This window comes from Pteropus alecto, unplaced genomic scaffold, assembly GCF_000325575.1.
Source record: "Pteropus alecto unplaced genomic scaffold, ASM32557v1 scaffold13, whole genome shotgun sequence".
NCBI classification, from domain to species: Eukaryota; Metazoa; Chordata; class Mammalia; order Chiroptera; family Pteropodidae; genus Pteropus; species Pteropus alecto.
In genome coordinates, this window is record NW_006434373.1 from 164521 (window position 1) to 179308 (window position 14788).

General features: G+C 42.9%; 1 protein-coding gene across 1 annotated transcript in view; it reads left to right on the forward strand.

Annotated features, from left to right (window-relative positions):
* RASA3 (RAS p21 protein activator 3) overlaps positions 1-14788 on the forward strand; it is a 114725-nt gene that overhangs the window by 24660 nt on the left and 75277 nt on the right. The window contains exon 2 of the mRNA XM_006909339.3: positions 13924-14041. Within this exon, the coding sequence (XP_006909401.1) occupies positions 13924-14041 (118 nt within the window). The remainder of the gene's footprint in view (positions 1-13923; positions 14042-14788) is intronic.

Sequence of the window (14788 nt, forward strand, 5' to 3'; positions counted from 1 at the left end):
AATGGTTTGGATCAGAAGCCCAACGCTGAGAGGCCCACACCCAGGTGTGACGGTGCACCCTGCCAGGCCAGTGGTAATACCTTGCCCTGCATTACTGTTGGGATTCAGGATGATCTCTTGATTCTGTTCTTAGGGACGGGCATTGAGCCCCTGGGTCCCTGAGGCTCGTCCTTAGGGGAACTTCTACCAGTGGGGGGAAGTGTAGACGCTGTGGCAGGAAGCCTCTGGGAACCTCAGCCCGGTTCTGTGAGGAAGTAAGTGCCTTTGTGCCCCCAGGACCAGTCAGGTTCATCTTAGAGTGGGCCTGCAGCCAGGACAGCAGAGAATTGGCCTGTGTCTGAGAAACACACAGGACTTCTGATCAAGACGCCAACCCACAGTGTGGTGAGGGACCCAAATGACCCCCTGGGTTCGTATCCCGCTTCTGCCCGGTGACTCTGGGCCAGCTTTCAACCACCCTGGACCTCAGTTCTCCATCTGCGAAGGGGGTGTTGTTGGTGGAGCGTAAAGCAGTGCCTGTGCCCGGTGAGGTCTCGGAGTCAGCAGCGTTGCTGTGGATGGGTTGGTGCATCTGACCAGTGGTGGATCCCTCACTCCTTGTGCACATGCAGGAATCGTGCACAAGTAGGAATTCTCCACAGCTCTCTGTTCTCAAATATAAGCTGGCTGGACACATCTCATGTAGGGGCGAGGAGGGAAGGTGGGAGAGGGGGACTGAGTAGAGAGAGAGAAGGGGAAGAGGGACTGGGCGGAGGGGGCATGGAGAGGAGAGGTGGGGAGGACAGGGCAGCACAGTCTCACACAAGTGATCAGGCTGGTCGTACACGCTCTCCTAAAGGGTGATCTGAATGGGGAGATAACATCAAGTTTGAGTCTCTTGCAAGTTTGTTTATTCGCTTTTTAGTTTCTTCCTTATTTCAGCAAAGTTTAAAAAACATCCTGTGCTTAGGTGTGTCAATATGGTCTCATTTGAAATGGCCCACCGTTCTTTCAATGCAGCCAGCTTGTAAACTTGGCAGTGTTTCTTGCTTAATTAGACCGATAGTGATGTTAAAAATAATTTTGGAGTTTTAAGCAGCTCTCGAGCTCAGCAAAGAGAACTCTCACTTCCTGTGTGAGATGCTGGAGTGCCAAGGGCTGCTGGAAGCAGGGAGTTGACTACAGTTGGTGCCAGGTTTGAAACAGGAGGGAGGGGTCACTTAGCACGGGATGCTGGTCTGAGGCGTGAGTCACGCTGGGTACACTCCATCCAAATGTGTGGGTGGATCTGGGATTTCGGTGGTGTTTCCTCCCTGTGGTGGGAGACACTGTGCCGAGCTTTTCTCCTCTTGTGCATACAAGTCACAGCTAAGGGAACATCCCATAGCCCGTTAGAAACAATTTTGTCTTTTATTATTTCATTTTTTATATTCCTCCAAAGGTCCTGCCTCCGTCCACCCGTACGCTTTCCAGCCGCCTCTCTCTCTCTGCCAGCCTCAGTTACAAGGGAGCCCGCATTTTGGAACGTTTCATGGGGTTTCATCTCTCCTCTGGATCTAAGTCAGCCTCCACCTCACTTGCTCTTCCTGCATCTCCTTCATCCCCTGCAGTGGGATCGCCCCAAACCTCACATCTTCTGTGAAGCCTTTGCCTTCCCAGTCACAACTAGCTCTTGCCACACCTTTCTGTGCCCAGTCTGCAGTCATCAACAGCAGTTTCCACCCTGCACATGTATAGTTAACCTTCAGGTCCTCTGGGCAGGAGCTTGGGGCTCCTGTGAGTAACCTTCCAGCCCTAGACCCCAGCCATACTGACACCTGGGTGTCACTAGTGCAGGACACAGATACCTGCTCAGCCACCTGGCTCTTCCTAAAATTATCCCTATGATAATTTTCTTCATTTTTCAGGTGCTTGCTCCTAGCAGTGAAGCTGTTATGAACATTCATGTACACATATTCGTTTGAAAACCTGTTTTCGGTTCTTTTGAGTATACATCTAGAAGTGGAATTGCTGTGTCATGTGGTAACTCCACGTTAACTTTCTGAGGAAGTGCCAAACTTTTCGACCGTAGCTGCACTATATTCCTACCAGCAATATACGAGCATCCCATTTTCTCTATGTCCTCGCTAACACTTGTTATCTTTCTTTAACAAACATTCTGGCTGTCCTCATGATGTGAAATGGTATCTCATTGTGGTTTTGACTTTCTCTAATGACACATGATGTTGAGCATTTTTCATGTGCTTGTTGGCAATTTGTTTATCTTTGGAGAAATGTGTATCGAGTCCTTTTGGATTGGGTTCTTTATCTTTGTGTTGTTAAGTCATAGGAGCTCTTTATATATTTTGGATATAAAAACACTTAGCAGATGTGCAGCTTGCAAATATCCTTTTCTTTTGGTAAACATCTTACACAGCCTTTGTTTTGCCTCAAATCTTTGTTCTCACACCTTGAGAGTCATCGTCTGTTTCTGTTTATATCATGGTGCTTCTCCTATTGATCATTGTAGAAAAGGAGTTAGCCAGCCTTGATGACCATGGCCTGAAGGGAGGGCACTGTTCTAAGTTCTGGAGGGTCATGGGCACCTTGCTCAGGAAGTTTCTACTAGCTCAGAGTGCCCCCTCTCCTGGGGTTTTGCCACCGTCACGGTGATTGGGTCCCTCCTGTTTGTCCATTTCTGACAGTCACCTCACTTCTGGCTGCTGAGAGCAAGGAAGAGAAGGAAGGAAGGGATTTCATTGGTTTGTTATGAGGGAGCAGCCTCTCTACTTTCTGCAAATGAAAGTTAGAGTATTGGTAGGGTTTCAGTAAATGCCAGCCTTACTTACAAAGGAGCAATAACAGGTGTGTTATACACATGCATCTTCAGAGATGCCACACCTGCCCATACATGCCTAGTAAATAGGCTTGTTACACACAAGCATCTTCACAGATATTACACTTACTACACGTGAGCTCATGTGAGCAAGTAGCCTTGCATTAAGCTGGCCGTGTCATAACTGCCTTCACTCTTGGGGAGATCTGCAATGCCCCCCGCCCCCCAGGAAGAGTCAATGACAGCCCTGACTACAAAATATGAACTGCTTGTAAAACTGAGCCTGTTGTGTATTTAGCCAACTGAAAAAATAATAAATTATATATGAAAATTTCAAGCTTTGGTCAGGAAGGCCTGTCAAGAGTTCCTTTAGTCCCAGAATAGTATGTGAAAGACAGCTAATTCTGTGTGAGGTCTTGTTTCAGTCATGGACCTGGAATATTCCACAGCGCATCTGAAAGTATTTAGGCAGTTTCCTTTTCAGGTCAGATGTGAATGAACAAAGAAACACCATCCATTTAAAATTCTTTCCAAAACTCGTGTTTGGCACCAGGGGTATTAATGTCAGGCTCTGATATTTTAGGGAAAAGAACAGTTTTTCTAATCTTTTGTTAACATCTAAGAAATTTCATTTCTCAAGTTCAAGCCAGGACTCTTTCAGAGAATGGTGTGGGAAAAAGAAAGGAAAGCAAAAATAGTACCAAAATATACGGGGCAGAAAAGAGCAGGGTGAAATTGTATGCTGATTGTTTCTAAAAAATAAACCTAGATCTTGAAAGAGAAGATTCTCTTTCCACCACAAATTGGTTGTCTTTGGCCAGGTTAGGTGTCTTATTTTATGTATCAAGACCAGTCAGTGGGCTTACAGCCCAGTACACATAATGACTTTCCCCACATTTGATATTGTCTAGATTGTCTCCCTTCCTTGACTTCAAAATAATACCGAATGCAAACTGTGAAGAATTTTTGCTGCTGGAATCCAGAAACCTGCACTGCGGCAGTGACAGCCGGTCCTTACGCCGGTCAGGGTTTAAGGTCACCTTCACTGGAGAAGACTCTGGTTGAAGGATCGGGAGACCCTTGCAGTGTCTGGGCTGCCCAGGGTGCCAGTGTCTGGGCTGCCCAGGGTGCCAGGACAGCCTCTTAAGTCTGTCCACCACTGAATATTTTAGAGTTAGAAGTGGTGGATCCAGAAACAGTTGGAAAAATCGGAATTTGACAGCAAAGATGATTTCAGTTCCCCTAAACTTTGTTTCTATGGATTCCATCACAGTGGTTTGTGCCCAGCCAGCTCTGTCAAGGCTGATTTGTGGGGACCTTGTCTTATGGAGGATAGAGGAAGGAACAGCTGTGCAGGTGTTCTGGGCATGGCTTTCACTCCTAAATAAATGGAATAAAATTAGATCCTTCAGAAAGAATCCTTTGTCATAAATAGAGTGTAAACACACACACACACACACACACACACACACACACACACACACACCATTTTTCACCTCTTAGATAAGCAAAGATCCCCAATTTTGGTAACTCAGTACTAGCAAGGATATAGGAAAACTGTATCTTCAAACATGGTGGTTGGAATGTAAATTACCACCATGGAGAACTGTTTGGCAATATGATAAATTTGTATGAAAATTACAAATTACCCTTTATACCAGAAATTCTAATTCTAGGAGCTTATTATTTATCATACAGAAATAGAATCTCTATGCAAGGTTTTGTATTGCTGCATTCTTGGTAATAGCAAAAGACTGAAAATAACCAAAGTGCCCATCCTTAGGGAGGCTTAAATAAACTATGGTGTATTCATTTAATCAAAAACTGTGCAGCCCTAATAGAGTAGGAAGTTCTTAATGTACTGATAATCTCAAGGTGTGCATTATTAATACCAATTTTAATAAGGAATGGTTAGACTCCTGTATGTTGCCATTTATGTAATATATTAGCTTGTATTTGCTCACAAAACCATCAGGAGGAACAAGAAGCTCGTACATTGTTGCCCGTGAAGGAGGCTGCAGGATGGGACTGGTATTTGGACCATTTAATGTTTTTAAAGGGCTCTTACAAATGGAATGGTGCCTTAAAAATATGAGGGTAAGTTAATTTGAGCCCTGAATTTGTATTTTTTCAAACGTAAGGACACTTGGGCAGGCAAAGATCCATCCTCATTGACCCCCAGAACAGTGACTCAGGCCAAATGAAAAAGGAATGAAACAAAGGGTGATGTGGTGTAAGAAGCAGTAGTGTCTGGATATGATACGAGAGAGGCCAGAACGCGTCAGGGACAAGAATTGGCCACACTGAACCTCGATGCTCAGAGAGCCTTCCGACAGGGGCCACTGCAATAGTTGCATGATCTTTTTGTTGTAAACGACACTTTGTGGAGTTAAAAGATTTAGAATCAACTTATAAAGAACATAGAATAAGTAAAAGAACAGAATGAAATGTTAGAATCAACTTATAAAGAACATAGAATAAGTAAAGAACAGAATGAAATGTTAAGTACTTGACAGTGTGAAATAGTTTAACAACAGAAAGTGGGAGGTGAGGTGGGAGATAGACACGGCCTTAAATTCTTCGTCTTCCATAGTAGGGAGTCGATAAATGAGTTTAAATTGATAAACAAGAAATATTAGTGAGGCTGTTACCTACATTCATACTGCTTGCTCAAAGAACTAAGAAACAGAAATTAGTCAACAAGGCTATTTCTAGAGAGTGGGTCTATGACTGCGTATGGGGCTAGAGAGAGACTCTTAATGTTTACTCATGGACTCCTGTAGCTGGAAATTTTCTACCGTGCGTTACTGCTACTACTGAACAATAGCAATAAAAAAGATGTATATAAATAAAAATTTTAAAACTCTGAACCAGAGTTATATAGATCATGCCTCTGGAATCTCTTTAGTTTTCTCTAGAAAAGGGAACTGGCTTTCTTTTCTTTAACCACCATTCAGGGCCAGCTCTAGTGAGCTGAGAGGAAACAGATGGATTTCATTTTTGTGTGGTTACTACCTGAGCTTCCAGCAGAGATGCCCTCATAGTCACACATGCCTGCTTGTCAAGTCTGGCTCTCTTGTGTAAGGTGTTTTTCTCTTTGTGTTTTCAAAGCCAGTGCTCTAACTTGGGCAATATAAACCCAGAATCACTCATGCTGAGATTAGGGGCTGGGGAGGTTGCTCATCTGGGAGGCACCCAAAGTGATGCATCCCAGATCTGCCGCTGTGCAGAAGGAACGTCCATCTGTGCTCTTCAGAGACAGTGTAATTATCTGCCTGGATGTATGCCAAAAATATTTACTGTCTTAATAAAACTGTTGCCACAATCACTTCCCCCCATTTTGCCATCATAAAAAAAAAAATCGAGACCAGGTATTTCTTCGATTCAAAGCAAAGGTATAATTGTAAAGGCAGACAGTAATAAGTGTCAGTCAGGATGTGTAGGAATCGGAACCCTTGCATACTGCTGGTGGGAATGTAAAATGGTACACCTACCATGGAAAAACAGTTTGGAAGTTCCTCAAACAGTTAAATACTGAGTAACCATATGACTCCACAATTCTACTCCCTCATATATAACCAAGAGAATTCAGAATATACATTCATACAAAAACCTGTATACAAATATCATAGCAGCATTATCACAATCGCCAAAAGTTAGTAACAACCCAAATGTCCATCAACTGAAGAATGGATAGAGAGATCATGCTACATTCATACAATGGAATATTATTCAGCCAAGAAAAGGGGCAAAGTCCTGACACATGGTTCAGTGCGGATGAACCTTGAAAACATTGTACTGAGTAAAAGAAGTCAGACTCCAAAGGTCACATATTCTGTGATTCTGTTTCTATGAATATCCAGAATAGAAAGTAGATTAGTGGTTGCCAGGGCCTGGGGGGAGGGGGAAGGGGATGCGACAGTTAATAGGTCCTGGTTTCTTTGGGGGGAGGAATTGTGGTGATAGTTGTACCACCCTGTGTGAATAAAAAACCATTGAACTGTACACTTCAAATGAGTGAGTTTTATGGTATGCTGATCCTATCTCAATAAAACTGTTGAAAAAAAGCAGAATTCAAAACATATACACAGACATACACATACACAAGCAAATGTATAATAACTCTGTAGGAGAAAACAACAGGTTATGGGTGTGGTCATATGGGTCTGCCGGGCATTCACCAGGTGTTAGCTCAGGTGTTCTCCCAGGTGTTGGCCCAGGGATTCTCCAAGGTGATTTCCAAGGTGTTCACCCAGACGTTCTCCCAGGCGTTCTGCCCCTTTTCTTGTTCTTTGGTCACACTCTTCTGGAGGCGAGAAGCACCAGTGAAAAGCATTCTCAGTCTGAGGTTCCCTGTAGCCCAGAGGCATCCCCCAGACTGCATTTTCTGTTTTGTGTGGTCTGCACATGTTGACATCTCCTATTTACTGTCCAGGTGCACAGGGATTGATGTGGAGGTGGCCTCCCTGCTTGTGAGTCTCACTCTGGGGAAGGCCCAGGGCCTGCCCAGGGAGAGCTTGTGTCCTCATCTTTGCAGTTTCCAGAGGTCCTTACTCTTCCAGAAATTTCCATACTATCCTTACTTTAGCAATAAATGCCTGCATTGTTGATGCCCTGCTTACTCTTTTATGGTCTTAATAGCCATTAGCTAGGAAATGCAGCATTAGATGGAGAAAGGATTTTATAAGCAGAGACACAAAATTTTAGTTTCCAAAGGATTAAAAATACCCATACGACATGACATTTTAAAAATTAGAAGGAAACTAGTGGTTTCTTTTTTCCTTTTTTTGACTTAATTTCACAGCTTTTATTTTGGGATTGAGTTATTGTCCAAGAACACTATTTTCATTTCTTGCTTAATTGGAAAAGCACAAGAGAATAGAGCATTCATTTTTCCCCCCATGGGAAAATACCAGACTTTAGGTGAGAGAGCAAAATTAGCTAATGTTTTGTGTGTTTTTTAGGTGCTCAATAGATTTAATTCAATTTAAAATTGAAAGTCTAAATAATTCTGGGAATGTGCCATTGTCTATAAATCAATCAGAAAATGGAGAAATGGATGATTTTCCATCTGGCATTCTTAGTTTCTTAGGCTTTTGTTTTTTTTCTGGGAGCCTAAAATGCACTTTTCTTTAGAATTTTGAGGTCTCCTTTCCCCAACCCCAGTCCTGTCCTGGCAATTCTGATTATTTGGTGAAAGCAGAGAAACAGCGAAGGTGCTCCACCAAATTTTAATGGCTGTCTTGGCGCATGGCTCTTCAAGGAAAGTTTGTACGTGTGACATTAACGGGACAGAGCAGAGTGGAGCAGGGAGCACGGAAGAAGAGGGAGGAGGAGGAGATGCTCCAAGGGTTGCAAACTGTTTGGAAGACTGGGGTGTTCGGGTGGGGACCATAGTTCCGAAGTTGCGTGCAGTGTGGGGGACAGACGGTCCCGGGGGACCAGGTGGGTGGGTGCCAACCTTGCATTTTGTAATTGCAGAGGTGCCGCAGATCTTTGCCTCGAATGACCTCCTTCCCCACTGGCAGCCTGCCACCATCCAGGGCTGTCCATCCAGCCAGAAATTCTCGTTGTTCAAGGTGACCCCAGATGCCGCTTGGATTATGGGAGAAGATAGGAACTTTCAGAGCTGATAGACCAGCGCTCTGAAGAGCTGAGGCACAGGGTGGACAGAGTGAGGTGTGGCTGCGAGACAAGGTGTTAGGAGTGGAAATGCCAGTTGGAATTTGTCTTGGACGTGTGAAGGTCTAGTCTCGAAACAAGTGGAGCAGCAGAAAGTGGCTCCTCCTTGGTTTGCACCCACCTTCTCTGCTGAGAACTCTTTCACAGGGTTTGTAATTCATATGGTGCCCTCACCTCTCCTGAAGGACAGAATAAGAAGGAGCCACATGAAGCATGTTTCTGCATCTTTTGTAAAATTGTCACGGGAGACATGCCCAGTCCATCATTTAATGTCTCCTGTGTAAGGCTTCCAGCAGTGGAGTTGCTGTAGAATGGTGTTTCTTCCTGAAGAATGAGTATATTTCATTTAAAAATAAATTATGAGAATTTTGTGTTCCACCATATTTCCATCTGTATTTTAGTCGCTAGGCAAATCAGAGCTCAGTTGATCACTGAATCATGCATGTTAGATTTGGGTTGGGTAGATGTAATTTTCTTTCCATATTTTAAGGTTTTAATTTCCATTTTAACAGTCTTATTTTATACTTGTCTCATATACTTTAACGTGTTACCTATCCTTTTTGGAAATTGGAGGAAATCTCAAATGGATGTAAGTAGCTTCCTGTGCTATACTCCTCCCAGGAGCAGAGGTCCTCTGTGTTTGTAGTGATGGTGAGGTGGTGCCCTGTGGGCTTCCAGGAAGCTCAGCATGGAGTTTCCCAGATTACTAAGTCAGTATGCAGTAAAGGAAGCTGTTTATAACCTGATTTAGAAATTCAGTCTCATCTGGTTTTATGGAGTTTTGTGCTATTTAATATCAAGTGCTAAAATAGCAAGACAGCCAAAAATATATTCAAAGAAATAGAATATTTTAATTGTAAAACTGACCTCTATGGGGAAACAGACTTTTATGTTATTACAATAAGCTGTATTGATCACCACGATTTGTAGACCCATTAGAGTGTTCTATATCAGAATGACTAAAGGACTGAGTAAAGATAGGGAACTTTAGGAACAGTGATTCTTTCGCATTTTCTGCTTTTATACATGGAGGCCTCTGGGCTGAGCTGGGGTGGGGGGTGGGGCAGCACAGATTGCTCTTATGGGACTAATGCTCATGGACCTGTTTATGCATTATTTAGCGAGGTTGACCTGTAGTCAAATTGAAAACCACCATACTTAACTAGGAAAGAACAAAGTCCAAAGCTGTGCAGATTGGGTTGATTCAAGCACATCTGGGAAGTACATCCCTGGGCATTTCTGTTGGCTTCAGGTCTAGGCTCACAGCTGGACGAACAGCGGTTTGTCAGTTATAGCCCTTGACCTGACCCTCACCCTCCCCTCCCAATGTCTCCTTCATTCCTTCCTCCATCCTTCTCTTCTGTGGGTTTGGTGAGGGCTAGGTGCTGGAGGGCAGCAAACAGGATCAGATTCCTTCTCAGAGGTGACGTAGATTTGGACTTTTGCCAGTCATTTCCAGGGTGCCCGGGATCTAAGACCCCTGATGTCCTCTCTATGGGCATATAGGGCATTGTTCTCGAGAGTCTTTGAGGGAAGTTGGCCTTTCAAGATGGATGGGCGGGGGCCTTGACTTATTTATCAGGGCTGAACCTGGAAGTGGCACAGAATCCTCTCACGGACCCTCCAACAAGGTCAAGCTGGAGACCCAGCTACCCATGGGTTTGTGTTTTTCAGGTTGTGTTCACTGAGAACAATGCACAGGAATTATTAGCAGTGGTGGCTCCGGGAGGTGATGGCTTTCAGATCCTAACCTTTGTTTTCCTTACTCATTGCCTGATTCCTGTAATTAGAAATCAGGGGTTCCTGTTTCAGTGCTGTTTATGTTACTATTTTTTAAGTGCTGCCGTTTACTTCTGTTAGTAAATCAGGTTTTCAGAGATGATATCAGCTACCAAATTTGCTATCTTTATCATAGCTATCGATGAACAGTAATGGTTGGTGAATAGTGTGAATTTTAGAGATGTGGTTAATAGGAGAAGGAGTCAAATGAAAATGATTACTTATTTGGTTCTTAGAATGAAACCAGAGTTGACTTTCCTTTTACCTTTTAATCATTTGTTCATCCATTCATTCAACAAATAATTAAGTACCTACTGTATACCAGGGCCAGCTTTACATTCTTATGTAAATGTCTCCACTTATTAGGAAAAAAATTGCTTTTTCTCTGAGAGAGACAAAAAGGTACCATAATATGTAGTTAGGAAGGGAAGCAACCTCTAGGCTTGGTATAAATAATCCGCATGGAAGAAACAAATCTGTTTTGAATATGATTGAGATGAAAGAACTCCTGAGAGCTGGGACATCCACCCCCGCTCTGTGGAGCTCCAAGCAGGAACTTGGGAGTAACTCATTATTCTTAGTCCTTTTTCGGTCCAGGTAGGATCCCCAACTGTACTGTGAGGACCCTGAGCAGATGATGTGGCCCAGGGTGAGATACTAGCCACTGCTCCCAACCCTCATGGTCTGACTGGTTTATTCATGTTGGCGCAGGTCGACCAGCTGGCTGTCTGGTGTTGCCATCGTCATAGCAACCAGGATGTTTCTATAACAGTCCAGATTGGGGGCCTATGGGGTGGGAGGAATATGGATGGATCAGACTGCATTCATACCGGCGCAAGATAACTCAGCATTTTCACATATTTAAGCATCTGTTTTCAGAGAACTCTCTTCTTTCTCTTTTATCCTGACAGTCCCCCTTGAAGACGTGTCAGCTACTATTGCTTGTGTTCTGAGGCTCTGTGGAGAATAAACAGAAACAAAATCCCGGTTGTGTGTTTTCTACCAATGACCATCTCCTTTAGACTTTCAATAAAGTATTTTTCCTCCTTTTAAGAGACACAGGAACTTGCAGCTAAATATTTAATTTGTTGCAAAAAAAATTTCAAAAGGAAATATGGTCAGTCCTAATTCACATCATAAAGGTGACAGCTGGAAAGTCAACAAAGTCAGGCTGGCTAGTTTTGAGGTTAAAGGTTTGTGAATGCTGCAAAAATGCGCAGTTTCAGAAACAGAACTGGGAGGCTGAAAGCGCCCGTTTCAGACTTGGCGAGTGTGCGGTGGCCATCCTTTCGTGTCAACTCAGTGACCAGGAAACCTGCACCTGCTCCTCTTTGCACCTCCCACCTCCCCCTCCCTCTCTGGAGAAGCCCACTGAGCCGCATCCTACCCTTCCCTGCCTGTGGGTTCATCACTTACCCTGCATAAGTATGCATGTGCACATATGACCTTTCACATCTGCCAGAAGACTTCAGAGAATCTGTCTTATGACATTTAACAACTGACTTGAAGCTTGGCTTAGATTCAGATGCCTCTTACCAGATTGGCCATGTTTTCATTTGCTTAATTAATGTAACACTGGCACATTCTGGGAGCATCTTAATGTTAAGGTGTTTTAAGGGTAGTAGTGGCTATGAGAAAACATTTATTTGTTATCTCTTTTCCTTCAACCGATAGTCATTAATGATTCCTTGATGATTCCCAAAAGAAAAAATTCTGGAATCTTTTGAATTAGAAGAGTCTTAGAGCTGATGGAGCCTTAGAAATTTCTTGCTTTTACAGTTGGGGCAACTGAGGCTATGTACAGGAAATGACTACATGCACAGATTATTACTGGTGCTGTTAGAAATCCTAAAAAACACTTTGGGGTATCAGAAATAAGATATATTGGCATAGAAAGCATCCACCCAGTTATTGAATGACTTCTATTAACTTGCTGCCCTACTCTGTCTCAAGTAATAATAATGGAAAGTTAGAAAAACTTCGAACAATTTATCTCTGGCCTTTGGAAGTTCCAGCATGCCACTTTGTAAACAGACATCTTTTCAAACTCCCATGTGAGTTATAATGTATGTTTTTGTTGGGGTTATGAAAAAGGTGTGGCCACACTGGGTGGCTTTGATGCTAAGCAGTCGGCACTAAGCTCTGAAGATGTAGTTCTGAGCAACTTCTACTGTGGTATTGGTTTGGTTTCTGGTTTTTTTTTTTTTTTCCTTTACCAGTATTAACAAGAATGAGGTCGGTTGGCCCTGTGTACAGGTGTTATCAGTGCGTTGTTTTTTGCATGGTAGAAGGTGCTCAGTACTGTCTTCCTAACACTGGGTCTGGTGCCTGTGGATACCAAGGGCCACACATCTTTAGAACCAATATGACTCAGAGACAGGGAAGGCTATGGGAGGTGAGAAACATGTTTGAGACATTTCTTCCATGTAGTGGACTTCACCTGGGCATCAGCTGTCCGGATTGAAAGCTACCTCTCATTCGTACCTGCTCATGCCCAGTTCACAAGTAAACAAGACTGTTTGGACCTGCCCTTCATGTTTGTTCTGAGCTTCTAGCAGAGTATGCTAGCAATTGTGGTTTTGATAACGATCTCTAGACAGACTCTGGGTCAAATAGGGAGTTATGATGGTGTGGGCATTTTTTGCAGGGCTGGCCAAGCACACTGGCTTTCTTGAAGTTTCCTCCTTTTTCTCCAAATGTACTTCGAAGCTTCATCAGGCTTCTGTGTTTAGAAAGGGGTGTGTGTGTGTGTGTAGGGGGAAGACACTCAACCTATAGCAAGTCTCTCTTTCTTGACTTTTCCCTAACTGGCTAATCAGTCTGTATTTTAAAGAGCTGTAGTTAATAGTTTACTCTGGTTAATAAAGAATACTCCTTAATTATTGCCCCAACTTTGACCTACTGCTATCAAATTAAATTCAAAGTAAAAAGGGACCCGGGGGATGAAAGGGTAAGCTAAATGCAGGGTAAGCTAAATGCGGTACATATATACAATGGAATATTGTTTAGCCTTGAAAAGGAAGGAAATTCTGGCACATGCTACACAGCATGGATGAACCTTGAGGACATTGATCTGAGTGAAATAAGCCAGACATACAAGGACAGATACTATCTGATTCCACTTCTTTGAGGTTTCTAGAGGAGTTAAATTCATAGAAACAGAAAGTAGAAGGGCGGTTGCCAGGGCCTGGGGGGAGGAGGAAATGGGTAGTTGTTGTTTTGCGGAGACAGAGTTTTGTTTTGCAAGATGAAAAACTACTGGAAATTGGTTGCACAATATACATATATTTAACACTATTGAGTTGTACACTTAAAGATGGTTAAGATGATAAATTTTAATTTATATGTATCTTACCATAATTTAAATATTAGAAAATTGAAAGGACTGGTGTGAGTAAAACCAAACAAATAATCCTAGTTCTTAGGTCACTGGACTTCTACTTTTATCAATTTGTTTTAGAGGTTAATGTGTATGCTATCTTGCATCTTAACAGTACAAATGGTATTCTCATCGATATTTTGACTTGTAGTAATAAGAAAACCAAGATAAAAGTAAAAGCAGGTGCATTGCTATGAAATAAACCCATTATTTGTAAATGTGTCTGTGATAAGCAAAGGATGGAATAATTCTATGCTATGTCGATAATAAAGTCATACTTGCTTTTCAGGTGAAGCCAAAAATCTTCCCACTTACCCGGGGCCAAACAAGATGCGAGATTGCTATTGCACCGTGAACCTGGACCAAGAGGAGGTTTTCAGGACCAAAATTGTGGAGAAATCACTCTGGTAATGTCTGCTTTTGCTTTGTTTAATACTGATAAGTTTTCTTCTGTATGGAAAATAGCCTGAATACACGTCATCTTGCCATTTTCTGTGTTTGAGTGAGGATTAGGAAATATTCACACGGGCTCTGGCTTACAGGGCAATTGTAGCCTGAGCTTCCATCCTTGGTGGTGAACTGATATTCCCTAAATGCTCGTAATGCCTAGGATTGAACAGCAGAAGGGAACAAAGTGAACGTACGTAACTTTATCTGCCTACAAGATACATATGAGTACTTTTTAATTAGAGATGAACTGGAAAATGTATACTGTAACAAAAGAGTGCAAATCAAGGATTTTGAGAGGGTTAATATTTGGAATAAATATTTAATAATAGGTTTTGAGGTTGAGAAGTTTGCTATATAACAGAACATCAGTACTTCTCAACTTTAGCTTGCCAAAGAATCATTTGGAGGTCTTGGTAAAACACAGATGTCTGCCCCGGACACATGGGGTGGGGCCGTGATTTGCATTTCGAACAAGCTTTCAGAAGATGCTGCTGCTGCGGGCCCTGGACCACACCCTGAGAGATAGAAAGTGATAGCACCCTAAAAGTCACAGCAGTTTACATAGGGGACGGGAAGAAATAAACCAGAAACTCGCAGGGTGAGGCAGCAGAATATCTCGTTACACACGTGTTAGCAGATGGAGGTGGGGGTTAGTCGTTTGTAGTCTGGGGGAAGCACACCAAAGCCAGTAGTGGGGCCCTGAG